The sequence below is a fragment of the Acinonyx jubatus genome, chromosome B4, assembly GCF_027475565.1.
Source record: "Acinonyx jubatus isolate Ajub_Pintada_27869175 chromosome B4, VMU_Ajub_asm_v1.0, whole genome shotgun sequence".
Classification (NCBI taxonomy): Eukaryota; Metazoa; Chordata; class Mammalia; order Carnivora; family Felidae; genus Acinonyx; species Acinonyx jubatus.
This window is the reverse complement of record NC_069387.1, coordinates 91,435,173-91,459,637: the sequence shown is the minus strand read 5'-3', so window position 1 is coordinate 91,459,637 and position 24,465 is coordinate 91,435,173. Positions and strand designations below refer to the sequence as shown.

Here is a 24,465-nt window from a genome sequence, read left to right as displayed (position 1 = left end):
GTGTGTGTGTGTGTGTGTGTGTGTGTGTGTGTGTATCATTTTCTTTATCCATTCTACCATTCTTTATCCATTCCTATTGGTGAACCCTTAGGTTGATTCCATATCTTGACTAATGCGAATAATGCTGCATTGAACATGGGAGTGCAGATATTTCTTTGAGATACGGATTTCATTTCCTTTGGAAATCCACCCAGAAGTAGAATTGTTAGATCATATGGTAGTTCTATTTTTAATTTCTTTAGGAATCTCCATATTGTTTTCCATAATGACTGTACTAATTTACATTCCTACCAACAGTGTACAAGGGTTCTCTTTTCTCCACATCCTTGCCAACACTATCTTTTGTATTTTGGATAATAGCTATTCTAACAGGTGTGAAGTGATGTCTTGTGGTTTTGATTTATGTTTGGCTGATGATGAGTGATATTGAACACCTTTTCATGTACTTGCTGGCCCATCTGTATGTCTTTGGAAAAATATGCATTCAATTCCTCTGCCCATTTTTTGTTTGTTTGTTTGTTTGTTTTAATATTTATTTATTTTTGAGAAAGAGAGTGTGAGCAGGAGAGGGCAGAGAGAGAGGGAGCTACAGAATCCAAAGCAGGTTCCAGGCTCTGAGCTGTCAGCACAGAGCCTGACGCAGGGCTCAAACTCATGAACCATGAGATCATGACCTAAGCCGAAGCCGGACACTTAACCGACTGAGCCACCCTGGTGTCCTGGACATGGCTTTGTTTTTATAAGAGGACTTAGAACAGCTTCATTCCCCTGAGGAATGTGGAGTGGAAGCAGATTTAGGCAGGAGTATTCAGACCCAACCCCCGGACTGTGGTAGGTAAGTGGGGTCATCAGTCCCTGAGATGGTTGCTTCTAAAAGCAGGAGGAAGAGACTAGATTTCCCTGGAGGCTGCTTTTTGTTCCCAGGCGGGGAGGACTATTCTCCAAGGAAGACCAGAAAGAGAGGCCGAGAGTGGCTCAGGATGTCGAAGGCCCCCTCTTGTGCCCAGCAGTGTGGGCAGGGCTTTGGCACAGGAGCAGAAGTTCAGAAGCCCCTCCTGGGGGCCGGCCCCCCGACATTCCCGTCTCAGGGCCTGCCTTGGGCCTGGCCATAGGGTGTCCTCAGACGGCAGCATCTGTTGACTGGGTCCCACATGAGTTCTTGTAGGACAGCCATATGCTCGCCAGGCAGAGGAAGGTGGCCACAAAACCAAAGATCGCTCCAGCTACCAGTCCACTCTGGCTGTAACTCTTGGAGGCTGCCACAATGGAGGCGATTAGGAGGAGCAGGGTACCGATTAAATAGTGCAGAAGTTCCAGGGTCCAGTTTCATCCTCTTGCAAGTGACTGTCCAGTTTTCAAACACCATTTATTGAAGTGATTATACTTCCCCAAGTGTATATTCTTGGCTTTTTTGTTGTAAATAATTGTAGATGCATAGGGTTATTTTGGAGCTTTATATTCTGTTCCATTGATGTATGTGTCCCTTTGCCCATTTTCAAAATCAGATTGTTCTCTTGCTAGCAAGGTGCTTCAGTTCCTTATATATTTTGAATATTAACCCCTATCAGATGTACTATTTGCAGGTATTTTCTCCCATTCCAAGATTGCCTCTTCACCCTATTGATTGTTTTCTTTGCTGTATGGAAACTTTTGAGTTTGTATATTTTTGCTTTTGTTGTTTTTTGGATGTTAATTAGATATATGAAATAATATGAAATTATAAACAGTCTTATAATTTCACTTTTTTGACATCCTATAATTCAACTTTATATATGAAATTTTAAAGCAGTTCAGAAACTAAGTTTTGTGTATTTAACCAACAAGAAAACTAAACTACAGTAATTTTTGTTTTAAGGTTTTCCACAATAAAAGCAAATTTGTTCCACAATTCAAAGGTAACTCAATCATCCATGAAACTGAATACAGAAGAAATTTCAAGGGTTTATCTCCAGTGAAAGAACCCAAATTAAGAAATGATTTGAAAGAGAATGGAAATTTTGAAACAGTATCTCCTGAAAAGAAGGTATTCGTCAACTCTTTACTTTAAACAAAATAAAAGGCTTATGATTTTAGACTCTACTCATTATCTTTTACTGAATACCACCTGAGAATTTGGGTTTTAGCTAGTTTATTCATTTGTTTGTCCATTAAGTGCCACATGTTCACTAAGCACTTAGTGGGGGCCAGGCATTGGGTAAGTACTGAAAATACAACGATGACCACACTAAACCCCACACAGGAGACAGAGTTGTAACTAAATAAATGTAATATGTGACAAGTGCTTAGCAACACAGAAGCTAAGTCTGCTATGTCTAATAGCAAATGATTAGCCTTACAGTGATGTGAGCTATAGGAGTAACAGCGATAGAAACACACACTTTAAGTTAAATAATGGGAGTCAGACAGAAACATGCATACTTACATGTATTTTGTTTGTTTTATTTAAAGTTTATTTATTTATTTTGAGAGAGAGAAATAGAGAGTGAGGAGTGAGCGGGGGAGGAGCAGAGAGAACGGGAGAGAGGATCCAAAGTAAGATCCAGGCTCTGAGCTGTCAGCACAGAGCCTAATGTGGGGCTTGAAGTCATGAACTGTGAGCTCATAACCCGAGCTAAAGTCGGACCAGGCACCCCTCGTCCGACCAACTGAGCCACCCAGGCACCCCTAGATACATGTATTTTAAACCAAAGCTTTAGCATGCCAAATTACAGCCAGCCTAAATTGGATACTGTATTACAATTCTATTTGTGGAAGTAAGTTTTAACTGCTAAAGATAACCTAGAAATCACAAGCAATCAATAAACAAGTTTTGAAACTGCTAGATCCGGTTGGGTTTTTCAAGTATAGCTCAGGTTTGGTTCATTTATAACAATAAAATTTATATCCTTGGCACAAAAAATTTTTCTAATTAACAAATAAACATGTAAATGAGTAAACTTGACGTTACCACCTATTAAACAATGTTTTTACATTTGCCTTTGATATTCTAAATCCACATTTTATTGCGTTGCAGTAATTAAATATAAGGTTCCAATGAGTAAGTTACCAACCACATTGTTTTACTGAATAACTTAACCCTTTTTTTTTTTAAATGTTTGTTTATTATTTATTTTGAGAGGGAGAGTGGGCGTGGGAGTAGCAGAGAGAGAGAGAGAGAGAGAGAGAGAGAGAATCACAAGCAAGCTCCACACACGTGCAGAGCCCGATGTGGGACTTGAATGTGATAAACTGCGAGATCATAACCTGTGAGCTAAAATCAAGAGTCAGATACCCAAGTGACTGACCCACCCATGCACCCCATAATCAGCACATACAAACACTTGCCTCTATTTGAACTATAGCTATTTAAGTTACAGATTCAGGTTAAAATGATTGTAAATTATAGGTAAATGGGATAGAAGTCCTATTTTTAAATCTTCTGGAATGCTATAACTAATACCTTGTGGGTTCTAAACATAGAAATTCTATGACTAAAAGTAAATTGGTTTATACATATATTTGTTTCCATACACACACATATATACATATTTTTGGATCTACCATAATGGGGAGATTATGGGGTGCATGGGTGGGTCAGTCACTTGAGTATCTGACTCTTGATTTTAGCTCGCAGGTTATGATCTCACAGTTTATCGCGTTCAAGTCCCACATCGGGCTCTGCACTTGTGTGGAGCTTGCTTGTGATTCTTTCTCTCTCTCTCTCTCTCTCTCTCTCTCTCTCTCTCTCTCTCTGCTCCTCCCACGCCCACTCTCCCTCTCAAAATAAATAAACAAACATTTAAAAAAAAAAGGGTTAAGTTATTCAGTAAAACAATGTGGTTGGTAACTTACTCATTGGAACCTTATATTTACTGCAACTCAATAAAATGTGGATTTAGAATATCAAAGGCAAATGTAAAAACATTGTTTAATAGGTGGTAATGTCAAGTTTATTCATTTACATGTTTATTTGTTAATTAGAAAAATTTTTTGTGCCAAGGATATAAATTTTATTGTTATAAATGAACCAAACCTGAGCTATACTTGAAAAACCCAACCGGATCTAGTAGTTTCAAAACTTGTTTATTGATTGCTTGTGATTTCCAGGTTATCTTTAGCAGTTAAAACTTACTTCCACAAACAGAATTGTAATACAGTACCCAATTATACTTTATAACATTTATGTTTTTGCTCTAATGTATAACATATTTTAAGCATAAAATGTTTACATTATTTCCATTTTAGTGTAATAAAACAGATGATCCTTTAAAATTAGAAGCAGAGATGGAATCAAAAGAGTCAAACCAGCCTAAAAAGAAGCTTACTCCTTGGAGACATCAAAGGCTTGGGTATGTATTTTATAAGAAAAATGTCATGGTATTTAGAAGATCAACATGGTGAAATATTTACTCTCCTTTCATTTCTGTTAGGAAGGTGAATTCTGAATATAGGGCAAAATTTCTGAGCCCAGCCCAGTATTTATACAAAGCCGGGGCTTGGACCTGTGTGAAGGAAAACATACCAGATCAGGTGAGTATACATAAGCTCAGTATGCCCATGTTTTCTTTGAGCCTGTATCCCAGTTTAATGCCACAATGAGTTTCATTTAGTAATAGAGACTACAGTTTAAAGATATTTGATATAATAGTAACATTGGAAGTATCAGGAGCTTAAAGTTGTATGTTAGGATATAATTTATCAGTGTGTTTACTGTTTTTTTTAATATCAAATAGCTCCTTTTTCAACTGGAGATTTTTATTATTAAAGTCTTTAAAATGTTTTTTTTTTTTATAATCCAGTATTTCATTATGTTTGTAGAATTGTAGCGTTGTAGTTTTGAAAATAAGACCCAGACCTCTGCTCTCTCAACTGAAGATAAATTTTCAAGATTAGTTTGACCGTGGCGTCCCATGGCAGTTTGTACTATTAGAGTCCATCAGTATCTGGGAGGGGTGGCCTGTGCTGAGAGAGGTTTGCATTATAGTGTTGGGGTACCCTGACATATGGGAGCAATTCTGAGGACCTAAAGGAAGGTTTGAGGGAAAGGGTAATCCTAGAATTGAAAGTGCCTGTTCAGCACTAGCTTCTTACAGTCAAAGGATGAACTATGGAGCTTTTCTGGTTATTGTACAATTACCAGCTTTTAAACCACATCTTGATGGTTTCCTGTTTTTTTCTGTGTGAATAAGCAAAAGTAAAATAGTGTAGACTTCAGTAAACACACCCTCTCCCATCATTGGGAAGAGAGAGATCATTTGGGTGGGGAATGAATCTTTTATTCAGCCCCGTACTTGAAACCATGGCCAATGGTTATATGTAATGAGCCTCTGGAAGAAGGCGTTGGCACTTTGAGCTGCTGGCTCTTTGCGCTGGCACCTCCCAGACCAGCTTCCTGGTGAGACTCCTGTACCCCGCATGTTGTTTTGGGAGACCACTTGGTTCCTTCCACCGTGGCTGCTCCTCGTGCTGTCTCCTTCCCTACTGGAGAGTGGCTCAGCAATCCAGGCAGAGTAAAAGGCAAATCTTGAAGCTGTTCCAGATATTACTGGGGATATTCATATCCTAGTGAAATAAAGTTAAAAATATAAGAATCGAGAGCAGGCATGATGGAGCAAAGAATTGAGTCTGTGAAACCCTTGAACAGTTTATGGTCATGCCAGACCTTGGCCAGGAGCTCTGATGGGGAATGAGGAAAAGCTGGGGGCAAAAGCAGAGCACAGAGTGTGGCCATAGAGGGCCAGTGTGGCCAATTAATAGGTGTAGGCCATTGACCTATTGTATTTAGGGACTTCACTAGGTTGGGCTCATGAGAGGCTCCTTGTTTTAGAAAGATTATCTCAGTCTCTGATACTTCTTTAAATTAAGATGAGTTGGTATTTAGGCCTCAGATCTAAAAATGTAGTGGACCAAGAGGATTGTTTTGTCTGGAGTCACGATAAGGTGGTAGTCCCTGTCCTGCCCTGATGGAAAACGACATTTTTGTTGACATTAACTTAAGAGCTGTCATTTCAAGGTTTCCATTATAACATCTTGGGAAGGTGACTTTTGGGCTTTTTAAAAAAGCTTATTGTGAATGGTGGTTGTTAATGTTTAAATCAGTGATACCATTTTGCCTAACCTGTGTGGGCAAAATAATTCAAAAAGTGAATTGGAGTTAGAAAAGAATATGACATTTAGCTAAATCTTATCACTGATGTTGATAACCATTTCAGTTGATCAGGTCATAGATATTTAATATGGGCCACGTTTTACTTAAATCTTAGATTTTATTTTTAACCTGAAGACATTTACTTACGTAGCTGCTTATGAGCTATCTAAGCATAAGGTACTCCTTCATTTTCCCACTTCTACTAATGTTTCATGGAGGATTATTAGTCACACTCTTCAAACGTGTTTGGACATCAGTGACTTTATTATCATTAGAATGGTAACTTTTTGAGTCCTGTTATAGTTTTCTAGTTCATATATCGTTTTCATTTCCTCCTGTGTTGTTTGAAATATTAAACTTTTTGAATCTATTTATAGTCTGGTGCCTCAGTATTTTATCTTAAGATCCAAGTACTTATTCATATAACATTAGGGTGTTTGGTTTTATTTGTCCAGTGGTTGTATATTTATTATCTCCATTATATAACCACTGGCACTGTTGCTTTTTGAAATGCTCACTTAAAAGATGGTTTTTAATAATAACCAACAGTTGCAATTGTTAGGTCTCATCCTTACAATAACTACTGAATCCGTGTTACATTTCTTGTTTCTTGTTAGGTGATCTTTTAATCATCCAAGCTTACGTTAGCTGAGATGTTCTTTCTAATGTGTCTTTCACAAATGGGGCTTTATTTCAAGATAAAGTTCCACATTTGAGAGACGTTCTGTAATTTGACAAACATTGTAAGGACAGCTAGGCCTAAGATGACTCATTTTGAGGGGGATGATTTTGGGGAAAAATTTTTTATACTCTCAGTTTTTTGAATTTGAATTTTCGGTATATAAATTTTAAACAACTTAGTTGAATTCTTATTTTGGGAAAAGAAATTCAGAAATGAAAACATTCTACTTACAGCATTTATGTCCTAGATGCTGATGGTGTTTCTTGACCTGGAAAGGGATATGTGTGTTGTTTTAATTGAGTTTAATTAAGTTCATATCCTTTTTGGTGGCTCTGCTTGTTGGTTGTAGGTATTAAGTTCGTACCATTAGTTTTTTTCTCTTTCTTGTAGAACAACTTGCTTTAGGAAAGATCAGCTTTCTATTTTTTCATCTTAGTTTAGGATCATAGAAGTTTAAAGTTATGTATTTGTAAAACACTATAACATTAGCACGAAGATTATTAATAAAGGTTGCTGACAAAGTAAATTTCAATTACTGAGTTTTGAATGTCAGTGAAAAATAGAACTGAATAAAGTTATACAGAATTTCCATAGTATCTGCTTTTTTTTAAAAAAAATCTGGTTGACAAACAAAACTGGGTCACTGTGCACATGGAGGGGCTATTTGTCCATCCTCTCGTTCATCAAGCAGTAGGCCCTCCCGCAGGGATGGAATTCAGCCTTCTCTGCTGCTCCTTCCCAGCCCACCCCGCACTCAGTGCAGGACCGATGGAGCCCCTTTTGAACCACTTCTTCCACTTATATCTCTTTTGTGTATTATAGCATAGACCATACCAATATTATGATGATAACGTATCATACAGGACGAGGAGGTCCGCCTTCTCTATCAAACTGTGAGCACACTGAGTGCTGCAGGGACTTTCTTGTTTATCTTTGGCTACCAGCCATCCAGCTCCAGCCGAGCACTTAGTCCACACTCAGATCAAGTTGTGGAATCAGTGTTTAAATGCTGCACATTCTCTCACATTGTGGAGTTTATAGGTTAATGGGGGAGAATGATAAGAGAAATTAACTCCACTAGAATGAAATAAGTACTAATGGGGATGTGCATGAAGAGCTTTGAAGACAGAGGAGGAAATTGTACTAAAACTTGAAGATTTTATCATGTAGGTGCTGGAGCAGCTGTGAAACATTTGAAGCATGAGAGGGCTTAGTAGAAATAAAATCTGGATTATATCAGGGCACTTTATAACAAGGCCTCTGTGTATTCACAACACCCTGGTGAGGGGGGGCCTGGCTGACTCAGTTGGTAGAGCATGCAACACTTGATCTTGGGGTCTTAAGTTCAAGCCCCACCTTGGGCATGGAGCCTACTTTAAAAACAAAGAAAGAAAACAGCAACACACCCTGGTTAGTAGTTCAACAGACAAAAACTGTATGTCTCAGTTCTACATGTTAAATGCAAAAACTAGTAATTTTCTTTAAAGTTTAGGAATTAACAGAAATGATAAATGAACATGGCTCAGTTTTTCTTGGCAGTGAAGAAAATATATTTTCAGTTATCCTTTAGGAATGTTTCAGGTTTGGTTCATTAGAACAGTGAGACTCTGCTGGGATTATATGGTTTCCTATGCCACCGTGACAGGTGCTGTCCTTTGCTTTGGCTACTTCCCTACAGATGTAACACTTTCATCCCTTTGCATTCAATAGTGTCTCCCTGAGGAACTGAGGATGTGTTTCTTTGGTTACTTTTTTTTTGCAATGCAAAGTTTCATTATTTGCTTTTTTGCCTGTAAGTGAAAGATTATAGCAGATGGTATCTGCATATCCTGCATATGAGTTTTTGAAGAGTAAATAAATAAAGAATTTTAAGCCGCAGCTTAATTTTTTTTCATTGTGGAATTGAATTTAGGGAAGCCAGCAGGTGGCAGTATGACGTATAACATGAAAGGGTTTCAAAGAGTATAGAAGGCTCCTTTCCATTTGAACAGATGTTATTTGCATTGTAGGGAATTCACATTACCTTATAGTCCATCAGAACATTTTTTTGTATTGTCACTTTGATGAATATATTATAATTATTATTTTGTGGGATATTCTTTTATGTAGTACATTTTTTAAAAGTTGAGGTTTTGCTGATGCCAAGGGAATTTTCAGGAATTTGGAGAGGGAAGCTTCATAATTCTCTCACTGCCGGCTTCTATAGTAGGAGCAGCTGTTGTATAAAGCCAGGAAATAAAGACAGGGTAGGGGTTCCTGGCATGTCACTACCCTTCCAGAGGTGGGGAAGTAGGAATAATAATTAGGTTACCTGTTATTGATAGCATTTCAGCCATGCAAGAATGTGGCTGGTTTTCATGGTAATATTAAGATATCTTACTTAGTGAATTAAATATTACCAAAAATAATAAAAATATTGATTGACAAGTTTGTTATATATTTAGAAGGAAGAATAATAAGGTATTTCATTGATTCCCATTAATATTCAACTATGGCATTAACCTGTCATTAAGTATGTTTCTGTATTCCTCTCCTAGGGTTCTCTAAATGCCATGTGGTATGCGGAGGTTGGTTGCTTTTGAGTTTTTAAAACCTGTAATAATGCATAGAGTACTTGTGTAATTTCAGTTGAAATAAGAATTAGGTGTCAATATTTTTCTTAGTTGCTGCAAATTCTTCCTGCCTGCTGGCCTGAAGTAAAATAACTGCATTGTGCTTTAGCTTGACTGTTTTAATTTCTGCTTAAAATGCACACAGTCTGATGAACGTTTGTGGCTTTTTTTTTTTTTTTTTTGCCTTTCTTTCTCCTTGGTCTCTGGCTGTATTTGTGCAGTATCTTTGGTAAGCTACATGGTGGTATTTGCAAAGGAGTATTTAAAGTAATACACAGTGTCTCAACTGTCCTGCATAGGTTAAAGAACTCCGAGAGAAGGCTGAATTTTATAGGAAACGAGTTCAAGGAACACATTTTTCTCGGGACCATCTGAATCAGCTTCTGTCTGATAACAACTGCTGTTGGGATGTCTCCTCAACCACAAGCTCAGAAGGAACCATTAGTAGTAACATTAGAGCTCTAGATCTTGCCGGGTAAGATATGTTCTTTGTGGATGGTGAGAAAGTATATTGTAGCTTAGGTAGATCACGGAATTCTATAGGTAAATGACATGACCCCTCAAAATTTGTCTTCCGGTTAAATGGAGATATGCCAGCCATTTATTACATTTCATTATTACTAGTTTATTCTCTGTGAGAAGTAAAGCTGTGTGTAAATAATACATAATGTAAATCTGGAAGGCTGGATTTTATATTTTTTAACAAGAGTAGAATAGGGATGATTATACAGTAGATGGAAAAGAACTTTAGAAAGTAACAGGAAGGAAAGGTACCAACAATAAAAACCTAGACAACATAAGCTAGTAGTACATCCTATAATCATTCATTAATGGATTTCTGTGGTTAATATGACACTTAGGCCCTGATTCTATGGGCAAAGTCTCTGCTCTTTTGGGTTTTAAAGTGAAAATTATTTAACTACTTATAAAAGAAATAGCATATTGATTTTTGGCAAATAAAATCATTTTTAGTTATTATAGTAATATAATTATATATGCTAAATTGAACTGTAAGTTCTAATTATGTGACATCCTCTTTAAAAATTCATTACAAAATCCATTCTGTAAGAATGTCTTGAAAACACTTATCAGTCTGAAGTATAAAATTGGAATCAGTTTGCTTGATCTACAAATGCACTTGAATTTGTGCATAAACTGTAACTGAGTAACCAAACAAGTTAGACCATGTGCAGTCCTTGCTTGTGTGTGTAAATGCCAGTCAAGGGAACACATGTGACTGTTGTCAGCAGCGGGACAGACACGCCTGTGTGAAGGTGGAAGTAAGAGAAGATACGTAGATTTTATTTTGGAGTATTGTACTTTATTTTTAAAATTTGTCTACTTTTTAAATGTTTTTATTTTTATTTTTGAGGGAGAGCGTGTACAAGCAGGGGAGGGGCAGAGTGAGCGAGACAAAGGATCTGAAGCAGGCTCTGCACGGACAGCAGAGTCCGATGCAGGGCTCGAACTCATGAACTATGAGATCGTGATGACCTGAGCAGAAGTCGGACACTCAGCCGACTGAGCCACCCAGGTGCCCATGGAGTATTTTAATAGAAAGTCCGAATTGTAGCTTTAGTTTATTATACTGTCAAATGAACTCTTAATTAGGTTTCTTTCTTCAGTATCTGGGCAAGGTGGTACCTGTGGGACATAAAGTTGTGAACGCTGGAGGGGAATGACAGACTCACTGAAATGAGTATAAACTTAGAAACCTCAAACTCCAGTTTGACACTTTTGTTCTGCAGAGATCCTACAAGCCATAAGACTTTGCAGAAATGTCCTCCTACAACACTGGAAGAGAAAAAGCCTGCCTTGGAAGAGCAGCCGCAGAAAACTACCACAGAGAAATTGGGCGTGTCAGATGCTCCCACCCTGCCCGTTAGAAGGCGCCTGGCATGGGACGCAGAGAACACAGATCAAGGGGTGCAGAAACAGCCGAGAGAGGAGGAGGAGGAAGAAACAGAAAAGGACAGGCAGGTTCATAACGGAGAGCTGGAGAAGGTCACAGTACCGGAAAAATCTAAGGCAGAAAAGATAAAAGAAGGGTGAGAGTTTTAAATTAATCAGTATATGGAAGCATTATGCACACGGTTAATATTTTTTTGTTTTGTCACCAAGTACAGTGGTTTACACTCTTGGTTTTATGACTAATAAAGAGCAGATGTTACTTTAATGTCACAAAGCAGACATTTCAATTTATAATTTGATTCACTCAGGTATTTGAGTCACCAGTAATTGGTAGTTGAACACTTGAACACTGAGCTACTTGGGGAGGAAGCAGTTAGGGTTGTTTTCATTTATGTCCCACTAATTATGATTTGGCAGATTTGTAAATATGTCTGAGGGAATGGCTTTCTTTGTGATTTAAGAAAATAGCTGATATTCTTTAATGTCAAATGTTTCACCAAAAAAGAAAGATAATGTTTTGTAATGTTAAAATAAGTGATATCTGCAAATAGCTAATTGTTGCTGATTTATGTGTTAATTGCTTTGGGGAGTGGTTCTCTACCACTGATAATGGTGCTTTTTGTCCATCATCCAAATCCCTTATCATTCTGTCATGAGTTTTGCACCTAATGGGAAACTTAGGAGCTGATTTAATGGAAGAATTCTCTGGTCTATTGCTGCTGACTTGCAGTGACCTTCTGTCTTTTCCGATATTCAGTCCCTCTTAACGGCATGTGTTTTTAGAAACAGATGACCCTATAAATTTTGTTTTATTATTGCATAATAATGACAAAATATTTTTAATCCTGTTTGCTGGGGGGAAATGCATCATAGTAGATTGTTTGGATTTGTAGGTCAGATTCTTCTGTATCTTCTGGAAAAGGAGGCAGGCTTCCTACTCCAAAGCTGAGAGAACTTGGTGGAATCCAGAGGACTCATCATGATCTCACCACTCCAGCTGTTGGTAATGGGCAAACGCTGTAGTTCTTATCTTACCTGCTTTTTCTGCATGAGAATTTAGTTTGAGACTTGTCGTCTTCTGCATTTTTCTAGGTGGTGCTGTTCTAGTGTCTCCATCTAAAGTGAGGCCTCCAGTCCCAGAACAAAGGAAAAGAGTGTCCTCTCAGGATGGCTTAGAAACTGCAAAGAATGATTTTAGGAAGGTAAATATTTATATCTTGGGGGGAAAATATCTTTTTAGGAAGCGATTATTTTAGTCACATGTAACGAATGAACGATAGGTTCAGATTTTAGAAAATTCTGTGCAGTGTATGTGGAGGTGATGCTATTAATGTGCTTTTATTAAGGCAAAGGCCTTGAATTATTTTTTTCTGGTAGTGGCATTCTACTTCTGCTGATGTGTTTTTAAATCTTGTCAAATGTGACTCAGCAAGAAGAGAGAAAAGAGAAACAGTACTTTTTATTGAGCATCTACTGGGTGGCAGTTGTATTTCAAGTATGTTCCAGGCACTGTTTTAGCACTGGAGATATAACAGTGAAAGAAGCAGGTGCAAATTCTGACCCTTATTGAACTTCTATTCTAGTGGAGGAGAGAGACAATAAACAGGATAACTAGGTAAAATACAGAGTATTTTAGACAGTGGTAAGTACTAAAGAGGAAAGTAAAGCAGGGGAAGTGAATACAAAGTAGCCAGGGAAGTTCTTGCTGAGAGGGTGACATTTGAGAAGAATCTGAAGGTGGTGAGAGATGGACCCATATGCATATGTAGGCAGGCATTCTAGATAAAAAGAACGCAAGTGCAAAGTCCCTGAGGTGATCAGGTGCCCGATTTCTTGAGGACTGGCCAGAAAGTGAGTGTGGCTAAAGCAGAGAGCCAGAGAGAGTGTGGGGAATAAGTTAGGAGGCATCATGGGGGGACTAAACTGTGTAGGGCCTTGTAGTTCATAGCAAAGACTTTGAATTTTATTCTGAATGAAATCGGAAGTCTTTGGAGGGGCAGAGAAGTGATATGTTTTGACTTAGGTTTTTCCATGTTACTCTGGCTACTGTTTGGGAACAGACAGTAGGAATGCAAGAGCAGGGGCCTGAGCCTACATAGGAGTCAATTACAATATCCAAGCAAGAGGTGATGGTCGTTTGGTTCATATGGGTAGCGGTGGAGGTCATGTGATGAAGTCTGATTCTGGATGTGCATTGAAGGTATAGTTGACAACATTTGCTGATGGTTAAGATATGGCATGGGAGAAAGACAGAAATCAAGGATTCAAGATTTTTGGCCTGTGCAGTAAGGATGAAGTTGCTGTTTACCTGAGATGGGGAGGACAGTGTAAGGAAAAGGTTTGTCAGGGAAGATGAAGAGTTCTGTTTTGGACATGTTACATTTGAGAAGCTTATTACAGGTACAAGTAGACACATTGAATAGGGAGTTGACTTTCTGAGTTTGAGGTGTGGAGGACAGGTTGGGCTGCGGATACAGATTTGAGTGTCTATTGTACAGGTGCACAGGTATGTGAGGGCTCGAGACTGGGGGAGGTCATCAGGGGAGGTGGGTATAGAGAGGGAAGAGTATGTGTAGACAGGTGTCAGCCCTGGTTTTTTGATACTGGGAAGTTGAGGAGTAACCAGCAAAGAGAATGATAAGGAATAGCCAGTGAGGTGGTGAAATAGAAGACTGTGGTATCTGGAAGGTGTCAAGGAGGAGGGAGTGTCAGTGCTACTGATGGATCAATAAGATATGAGAACTGATGATTGGATTTAGCAACATGGATGTTATTGGTGACCTTGACAAAGGGCAGTTTTGATGGTGGGGAGGGATAATTGCCTAAATGCAAGTGAGTTCAAGAGAAAGGAGAGGAGATGAATTGGAGGCAGTCATCACAGACAACTCTTTAAAGAGTCCTTTCCGTGAAGGGGAGCAGAGTAACAAATGGCAGCTGGGAGTGAGGTCAAGATGAAGGAGATAACAGCACATTTATGTGTTGACAAGAATGGTTTTAAAGAGAGAGAAAAATGATGCGGGCCCAGCCAGCAACTTTGCCCCTGTGCACTCAGTGCCGAGCACCACTTGAGATGTTCCATGGGATCTGGGGGAGAAGTGGAAGGGTTGATTGTAGGCACTCTGACAGCTCCTTCATTGTTACAGAGGAGGCAGAATATGTGAGCACTGCTAATAAAATAGGGGGATGTGCTGGGAGCTTTGGGAAAGTCTCTTCGGATTTTTTCTTGGTGGCACATGAAGAAATATCCTCGCCAAGAACGAGGCTGGGGATGAAGAGGTTGGAGGTTTGAGTAAAGAAAAGAAATCATGAAGTAGTCTTTTCAGAGAGTGGGAGAGGGAGTGGGCCAGGGAAATGTGAGATGACGCAGGGTAACATAAAGGGCCCATTTTAGGCCAGTGGTCACAGATTTGACGTAAGAGCAGTCGTGATGGGTTGTGTGTTTTTCTCCAGCCATGTTTGGTTACAGAGGTGCAGGGTAAGTTAGAGAGTTGAATTTAACTGGGGTTCATGTTTTGTAAAGGGAGTAAGACAAAATGAGAAAGGGGGTCAGGGAGTTAAGGTACATGTAGGGGAGTGATTATAATGATTGGCCATGGAAGTTGAGTTGGTTAGAGCAGGAAAAATAGGACTTGGGAAGGTAAGGCACAGTGTAGAGGTGACAGGATCAATGGAAGGTCTTGGCCAACTTAAGGACTTGTTGAAATTGGAGTACCTAGAGGGAGTAGTTTTAAAGTCAGGAGGTGGTAGTCAGAAATTGGAATTGTGGAGAGGTTGCAGTTAGCAGTAATGACAAGGCTTAACATATAATCGTGGGAGTAAGTGGCTGAAGTAGGATAGAGAACATTTAGAGAAGAGGTTGCATTTCTCCAGGGGATTTTGCTGATGGCTGTTCATGAATTTTCAGAGGTGTGGCCCAGGGGAAACTTTTTAGGTGTTGGGGAGAGGTAGGAAAGGGGATCAGAGCCCAGTTGTCCCCAAAGCCCAGTACCGAAGTCACCTCATAGCAGGTACCCGTTAAATAGGTGTTGACTGAGTATTATTAGAATGTCAGAATCTAAACCAATGTGTATACGTTGGTTTATGACAAAAGGAATACAGAGGACTGATCAGAATCAGATATTAAGACTCTCTTGCCCCCATGGGCTGGTCTGCACCCCCAGCACTCCCTCTCATCCCAGGATCCAGGTTGCTACCTGGAAGGTGTGAGCTTCTAGGCAGCTTTGCCCACACAGAGTTGACTACCCTCAGCTAAAAAGAGTAGCCTTAATCCATATTGGCAGCTGGATTTATATGTAACATTTTCATTTATTGTGGAATTAATTATTGAATAGTTAAATTAATGAAATAGAATGATACTGCTCTTTAATGCCAATTTCCACCTCATCATGCACACAATACAGTTTCCAATAAATCCTTTCCAGTATTCAATTTCTCTCAATATCATTGTACATCTTTTTAATTATAAGATTCAAAATATGTTTATAATATCCAGAAATTTTTTTAATATTAACTTTTAGTGACATTTAATTGTGGGAAGGTTATGGGGCAGCAGCAATTTGGGTAACTTAAAAACATGGGGATGATCATAATAGCTAGCATTAACTGAGTGGTTAACTATGTTCTAGGCCCTGTGCTAAGTACTGTACATATATTAACTTAAGTCTTCATAATGACTCCAGGAGGTTGGTATTGTTATTATTCTCATTTAGATGAAACTGGGGAAACGCAGCTGCCAGTTGGTGGGGCAGAATTTAGTCCCAGGCAGTCTGTCCTCAGAGCCCACATTTTTAACTCCTAAATAACACTGTCTCACAAAATTCAGAGGAGAATTCTCATGGTATTGGTTTAATTGTCAAGGACCATTTTAACATCTTATAAATGATATTAAAAAGCTAAGTGTGTGTTAGCTCACTTTATTCATTCATGCAGCAGATGTTACTTATCTGTTTACCCACATGCAATAAAGATAGTGAACAAAAATAGACATGGGGCGCTCAGTTGGTTAAGCAACCAGCTCTTGATTTTGGTTCAGGTCATGATCTCTCGGTCATGAGATTGAGCCCTGCGTCAGGCTCTGCATTGACAGCATGGAGCCTGCTTTGGATTCTCTCTCTCCTTCTCTCTCTGCCACTCCCCACCGACCCCTCCAAAATAAATCAAGTTAAAAAAAAAATAGACATAGTTCATGATCTTACGGAACCTACAGTCTGGCAAAAGAGATACACAGTAATCAAAGAATCATAACCCCCAAAAAAGTAAAATTAAAACTAATAAGAGTTTCAAAGCAGTATATAGTGCTATTTTGAAAGGAATTGGCCTAGTCCTGGAAGTCAGGAAGCTTCTTGGAAATCAAGGATGCTTCTTAAAAGAAGTCATAATTGGGTTGAGATACTGAGGAAGAGGAAGAGTTTACCAGGTAAAAAGGGTGGGGAGGAGAAGTATAGCATATGCCAATATCCTGTGGTGAGAAAGAACATAGGGTTCTAAGAAACAAAGGTAAGTATAGTGTGTGGCAGGGAGTAGGTCAAGATGAATCTGGCAAAAATAGCAATATTGAGAATTTTTATCATTATCTTGAGAGCAATGGGAAGTCATTGAAATATTTTAAAGACCTTTCGGCTCCATGGAAAGCAAGAGTAGACTAGTTACCCTTAGAAGGTCACTGTGGTAGTCTAGATAGGACAAGTTGATAGCTTGGACTGAGGAGGGTGGACATTGACAGAAGTGGATGAAACTGAAGAATTGTGAATAAGGGGAGCAAAGTCAAGGCTTGGTGCTGGGTTGGATAATGGTGGATGAGAAACCATGAATGACTTCTAGGTTTCTGCCTTACCTTGTAGGATTGATGGGGGATGCCCTGCACTGAGTAGGAGAACTCTGGACAGACACCATCTTTGGAGGGAAATATCAGGAATTTCACTTTCACTCACTCAATTTGATATTTAATGTGCTCTATGTGTCACGTACCATTCTGGGATCTGGGGATTCTTTGGTAATCAAGACAAAATCCCTGCCCTCATGGAGCTTACGCCTTCATTCTGAGAGATAGATGATTTTTTAAAAAGATAATTTTAGGTAGTATCAATGCTGTGAGTTAAATAAAACCACAAGTAACCTCCAAGTCATGGGTGAGGTTGCTTTACTATCAGGACAGGCTATCAGGACAGGCACCTCTGCGGAGGTGACAATTTAACTAAGAACTGACTAATGAGGTATGTGCCCAGGCAGAGATGAGCAGAGATTGTTTTCCTGTTTGAAGGAACAGTAAGTACAAGTGTGTAGCAGTGAGAGTTTTGAAGACCAGTGTGACTGGGGCCTAAGAGGGAGGAGGAGAGGTAAGAAATGAGATTGGGAAGGGAGGGTGGGTGAAGCGTGGGGGCATGATTCCTCCCCGGGGAAGCCCTGGGAGGGTGTAAAGCCACCAAGCAAATATCTGGTTTACATGATAAAATCACTCTGGCTATTCAGTGCAGAATGGGCTGTATGGGGTGGAGGGGGAAGGAGGCCAATGAGAAGACTTTAGCCTCAAAAACAGATTGCAAAGTCCGTTAAATTATACCTGGGAACCCCATGTTACAAATATTGTAAGAGAGATTTCATTCAGGCCTTTTAAGCAATAGTGATACCAATTTGACAGAGATCTCAGATTCTGTGTATATATGTAGAAAAAGAAAAAGTAAATCAGAAGAACATTTTTCCTAAGTGATACTTATAGTTAAAAAGGGAAGCAAGAGGAAGATTTGTGGTTTTATTTTAGATCTTGATGTGAAAAATATGTATGTTTGTTGGATAAGACCCCAGGCCTCTCCACTTTGAAGCAGTAAGCTCTCTAATTACAGAAAAAGATACCAAGGGAAAGCATTGTTTTGAATATTGCATCAATAAATCCAAAGTTAGTAAATAAAGGCCACATTTACAAGAAATAATTAGGAAAGTTTGGAACTGTGTTTGATTTTACTGGTTCGCATTCTTCTAATAAGGAAAATTCTACAAGGACTTTTAAGATAGTGATACATTATCATTGTGGAAAATAGAAGATACCAGCTAAAAAAGGAAATCAGTGGTGTTCCATCTACTGTTCAGGGCAGCCATATTGAATTTTTGAGTTCTTTAGGTGTATAGTGTATTTGTTTATTATGCTGTAGGTAAGATTAATCTATTTTTTTCTCACTTGGCAATGAATTAACATTTATGTAATTATGTAATTATGTAATGTTAATTACATAATTAACATGTAATATTTACATATCATTAAATATTATCTAATTTTTAATAGTAACGGGATATGCAACGTATAGTTATGCAGGCTGTTTATTATTGAAAGCAATTTTTAAAAAATTAGATGCCTATAGTTATTAATTTTTCCGTTTTGAAAAAGTGCTGTAAAGAAATCTGTCCAGCTACATTTTTGTTCATTTTATCTCTTTTTGTATAAATACTCTCCAAGTATTATTGTGTGACCAAAGAACACAAAATTTTAAGGCTTTTTCTATGTTTTGCCAGCAACCTGGGAAGATTATACTCCCAGGACTCTAGGAGAGTGCCAGTGTTTCCATAGTCTTGTCAGCATCAGTATTATAGTGTGTTTTTGACAAAAAAAAATTTAATCTTTGTAATTTGGTAAGTGAAAAATTAGTACCTTGGTGCTTTTAGTTTGAAATTATTTGATTACTAGTGAGGTAGGGTATTTTTGCTATTTGTAATTTGTCTATATGAATTGCTTATGTATATCCCTTTTCTACTTTTTAATTGTCTTTTTCTTACTACTTTTAAAGAAATATCTATGTAGCAATGGTCATTCATTGTCAATATATAGGTTGTATATGTTCCTCAAATTTGTGATTAAAATTTTTTTTAATGTTTGCATATTTTTATATAGCTAAATATATTTACCAATATTGTTTGTTAGGCATGTAAAATCTTCCTCACATGGAGGTTACATAGATTTTTTTCATAATTTCTCCTACTGCTTTTGTGGTTATATTTTTTGTGTATTTAAAGATTTTACTTATTATATACAGACACATATATGTATCTTTTTTTTTTTTTTTTAATCACTTAGAAAGAAAGTCGTGCTATAGCCCTCCTGACTTCTCCAGCTGCTGGTATAAAAACAGTTGATCCCTTGCCTTTGAGGGAAGATTCTGAAATCAGTATCCCCAGACGTGCTGAGGTAGCTCTTCCAGTTTCAAAAATTCCAGAATATCCAGCAAACACACCTGGGCAGTCTCCTTCCCCACCCTGTGCTCCGTCCTACTGGCATCCCTCTCGTCGAATTCAGGGCTCTCTCAGAGATCCAGAATTTCAACATAATGGTAATTATTTTGGTTTTTATTTTTTTGTCTTTTAAAAAAAAATGTTATCCTGATGGGTACAAAGGCTTAAGTATGTACTGTATGTTAATAACTTGTGTTTATTATCTAGGGTTTTTTAGTTAATGTAACACATTTCTTTCAATAGGAAAAGTCCCGGGGCGCCTGGGTGGCTCAGTCGGTTAAGCGGCCGACTTCGGCTCAGGTCATGATCTCGCGGTCCGTGAGTTCAAGCCCTGCGTCGGGCTCTGTGCTGACAGCTTAGAGCCTGGAGCCTGCTTCGGATTCTGGGTCTCCCTCTCTCTGACCGTCCTTCATTCATGCTGTGTCTCTCTCTGTCTCAAAAATAAATAAACGTTAAAAAAAATATTTAAATAGGAAAAGTTCCATCTCATCTTTGGAACACTGAGCTGTGCGGCAAGGCAACCCCAGTACTTTTGTAGCAGCGTGAGGTTTCCTCCAAGTTCTGTCCTTTCCACAATAGGCAGCCTACTAGATGCCAGTAGCACCGCTTCCCCTGGTGTGACAACTGAACGTGTCTTCAGACATTGCCAAACATTGCCTAGATGAGAATTCAAGGTCATAAATTGGTTTCCTTTAGTTTTATTAGGCATTGGTCTGCTCTTTTCTAGCTTCCACTTTTACTGTTGAAAAGTCTTAATGCTCTTATTTTATTTTATTAAAAAATGTTTTTAAATGTTTATTTATTTTTGAAAGAGAGAGAGAGAGAGAGTTAGTGAGGAAGGGGCAAAGAGAGAGGGAGACACAGAATCCAAAACAGGCTCCAGGCTCTGTGCTGCACAAGCCCAACGTGGGGCTTGAACCCACAAACCATGAGATCATGACCCGAGCTGAGGTCAGACACTCAACCAACAGTGCCACCCAGGTGCCCCAGTGCTCTTTTTATTTTTGATCATTGTGTATGGATTTTTTGCCCCCTGGCATCTTTGGGGATCTTCCTTTTACCCTTAATGCTCTGAAATTTTAAAGCAGGTGTCTTCGTTTTGCTAGTACTCAGTCAACTTTTTCAGTCGGGGAGCCTGGTTCCTCACTTTCTTGAATTATTTCATCAGTAATTTCTTCCCCTCCGTGTTCTGATTCCTGTTTTTCTGACACTCCTCTTATTCCAATGTTGGCCATGTTGAACATGATCTTATTTTCTTATCTTACCTTTCCTATTTTCCATCTCTGTCTTTTTATTTTAATTTGAGAGGGTTACTATTTATTTTTCACCCCTTCTGCGTTTTAAGAAATTTTTGCTATATTTTTTAATTTCTAAGAATTTTTTAACTGTATATTCCTTTTATGTAGCATTCTGTTCTTATTTTATGGATGTCATGTTTTATCTTTTTGAAAAGATAAATGATATATATAATTGTCCTGTTTTGAATATGGTACCCTCGCCCTCAGTTGAACCTGGTGTTCTTCAGTCAGAGCAGCTCTGATAAACCTTTAGAGAGGAAACCTCCATTCCTCTCTTGTGAGAAAGGTCAGTTACCCAGCTGTGGAAATATAAAGAAGGATTTGGCAGACTAATTGTTTTGTAAAAGACTTCAACCAGTTTCCTGGTTCAGGCTTATCTTCACTCCAACTTTCAGGGGTACTTAGTACTCCTAAACTTGAGCTAGGTTAGGAGAACAAATTGGTTGCTTCTTGGATTCTTTCTTCTGCTGACTTAGGATTCAGCTTAGGTATGATGGTAACAAACACACTGCTTTTCTAAGCTTTTTTTTTTTTTTTTTTTTTTTTGAGAGGTAGAGAGAGCATGGAAGCAGGAGAAAGAGGGAGAGAGAGAATCTTAAACAGGCTTCACACAGCCTGAGAGCCTGACTCAGGGCTCAGTCTCACGATTGTAAGACCATGACCTGAACCAAAATCAAGAGTCATACACTTAACCAACTGAGCCCTGCCGGTGTCTCATGTACTCACTGCTTTTCTGTTTGCTTTCCCGTTTCCAAAATTTTGTTGTTTTCTTATCTTCATTTTTCTTGTCCTGTGGGTTTAATGTCATTCTTGTAAATGTGTGTTGTCCCATCTCCCATCTTTAAACAGAAGCCTACTGCATTTCTTTAAAGTTAGAATAGATCAATATTATTATTGAAAAGAATTCTAGAAGTTTTCCCATTGCTTGTTTACATATTTGCTAAGCACGTTATAAATTAGTGAATGGCCCATTGATAATAATTTCTATCAAAGATATAAAATTAATAAAAGTTTTGACCATCTTTCACTAAGGTTTTCCTATAAACAAAATATACTGTTACATGGCTCTGAAGGATGATTTTTCTGCCTTTTTTTTTTTTAAGTGGGAAAAGCAAGGATGAACAATTTCCAGCTGCCTCAGCATGAAGTCTTTAATGATGAAGGTATTTCAATAGTGAAATAACATCAGATCCAAGTATGAGGTTTTATTATATGGTAGTTTATAGTAGATCATGATTTTAACATTGGGTTAGCACTTTATAGTTTACAAAGTACTTCTGCAGATATTATATCATTAGATCCATGAAACCCTGTGAGGGGGGGATAAAGTTATCCCCATTTACAAATGAGTAAACTGGGACTTAAGTCTTGAAAAAAATTTTTAGGGCAAACAGATGATAAGAGAGTGTGCCTTGCATCACACCTGAGGTCAATACTCTTTCTTTTTTTCCATCCTGGCTGGCTGTGGGCTCAGGAATCCAGTCTAGCATTATATGTATCATTTTTTCCAAATGCTCAATTTTCAATTATCGATTATCAAAAAAAATATGATTAGGGCAAATGGACTTTTTTTCTTGTGTTGTATTCATTCTGAAAAATTCATTTGCTTCTAATAGCGGCAGCAAGAATTTTGAATTCCTGATGTGAGCAATCAAAGTTACTATTTTAACTCATTCTAGGATGTATGAAATTATTGAATTTATAAATTTTGGATTTGAAAATAAATTTGAATGAATACTTTATATAAGTTCACATAGGAACTGACTGAAGATTTTCACATTGAAGATTTTCTCTCCTCTTAACAAACTTGGGACTTTTTTCAGAATTCAGTGAGCCAGAAATCAAGTTATTATGTTTTGAAACATAAATATCCGGACACTTCGAATCCAGTTCTGTTTTCTTCTTAGTGGAAGAATAGCGTTTACAAATAATCTTGTAACATATTTGCTTACTCAGAATGAGGAATTTCTGTCCTAATGAAGGGTAGCATATTAAAGTCAAACATTAAGTGAGATTATTTAGGAAATGTGAACATTAAGTACCGTATTAAGGTATGGCATTTTGTTTTTAAAAAGCTTAAAAAAGCTTTTTGCTCAGAAGAGCTGTGCTTTTTAAAGTAGGGCAAGACAATGTGATGATGAATTGTTTCCAAGTAATACTGAAATCACAGGCCATGTGTTTAGGTAATGTCATTGTGGGATTTCAGGAAGGAAACAATGCTCATTTGACACGAAAGTGTTTGATTTCTCAATATGGTAAACTTGGGAAATTGTGGTGAACTGTCTTGAAAATGTTAATATCTTTTATTTTAATAATTTTTTCTGACAGAGTCAATATTGACATCACAAAGCCTGATGCTTTTAATTTTCTGTTCATGTTATAAAACATTGTGTTTATATTAGAGATACTTTCTGATTATGCTTTTTTCATTGCAGATGAAGACAGATTATCTGAGATTTCTGCTCGCTCCGCAGCTTCTAGTCTCCAGGCTTTTCAAACTCTGGCACGAGCTCAGAAAAGGAAGGAGAATTTCTGGGGCAAAACATAATTACCATATATCTAGTTGAGTTGCCTAACAATCTAGGGAACCATTAGCATAATTTTTCCTTATTGCTTTACTGTGTTAAGACTTTTAAAGTATTTGGATTTTTTTCCCACAGTTCCTACTTAAAAAGAGTTGTTTGAGTTTTCAATAACCAATTCAGTTTCCTTGGAAAATGTTAACACTCGTTCATACAAATTCAACCTAAAGAACTCTTTTGACACCTATCCCAAAGTACAAAGACACAGGTTTCTTCACATGTTCTAACTTTTGTATTAAGGGTAGCTGGTAAAATTGTGAATTTTACCTATCCAGAGGATATTCTAAAAAATAAAGTGAAGTAAAAATTAAGATCTAAATGTGAAGTGTATGTTCCTTGATTATTGGCTCTGTGTATCTTTATAATCTGTAGATGTCATAAGATGAATTTGTTCTTCCCGTAACTTTTGCTGTAGTATTTCTTTTTATTTTAGTACCTTCTGTATGTGGTTGCAGTGTTAAGGCAATTGTACTTTAAATTGAAAATATGAGCTGTATATATTTTTCTTATTTATGTAACAAAGTTTGCTGAGAGAATATGTATATTTTTGATCTGTGTGTATTCTTTTTGTATAAGGACTTTGGCTTACATTTGAATAATGTCTCAATTTTGAAAAATTATTTGTATAATGGAGAGTTAAAACTTTGTAGACATTTTGAAATAAAAATTGATCAAGTATTTTAATTCTTTTTGTTTGAAGTGTTTCAAGTGTTTGGCTTCTCCAGAAAGTTATTACACGTAATAAACAATTAGTAATAAACAATTACCTTTTAGAAACGTTTTACTCATAACAAGTTAACTAAATGTTTTACTTCTTTTCCAGCTGTCAGAATGCAACAAAACTGTTCACAATAATTTTGAATGAATATAGGAAAAATACAAGATTTCCAAGGCAGACTCATTTTCAAAAATTTAACACATACTTTTTGACTATTCCTTCATTCATAGAACATGTTCTGTTTTCCTAGTCTTAATCTTGCAAATCATAATATATCTAACTTCCTAAAAAATATGAATTTCATAAATATGACGTGTG

At 37.7% G+C, this 24,465-nt stretch overlaps 1 protein-coding gene across 2 annotated transcripts in view; it reads left to right on the top strand.

The window, feature by feature from the left end:
- Nucleotides 1-24,113, top strand: part of MDM1 (Mdm1 nuclear protein) — a 33,449-nt gene extending 9,336 nt beyond the window's left edge. Inside the window, exons 5-15 of one of the 2 annotated variants that reach the window (XM_027071295.2) lie at nt 1,856-2,023; nt 4,225-4,328; nt 4,410-4,509; nt 9,347-9,376; nt 9,721-9,896; nt 11,170-11,469; nt 12,226-12,335; nt 12,425-12,534; nt 19,395-19,647; nt 21,951-22,010; nt 23,283-24,113. In XM_027071295.2, the coding sequence (XP_026927096.1) occupies nt 1,856-2,023; nt 4,225-4,328; nt 4,410-4,509; nt 9,347-9,376; nt 9,721-9,896; nt 11,170-11,469; nt 12,226-12,335; nt 12,425-12,534; nt 19,395-19,647; nt 21,951-22,010; nt 23,283-23,395 (1,524 nt within the window). In that variant the 3' untranslated portion in view covers nt 23,396-24,113. The remainder of the gene's footprint in view (nt 1-1,855; nt 2,024-4,224; nt 4,329-4,409; nt 4,510-9,346; nt 9,377-9,720; nt 9,897-11,169; nt 11,470-12,225; nt 12,336-12,424; nt 12,535-19,394; nt 19,648-21,950; nt 22,011-23,282) is intronic. The other variant, XM_027071296.2, reaches the window with a different exon arrangement.
- Nucleotides 24,114-24,465: the final 352 nt, after the last annotated feature.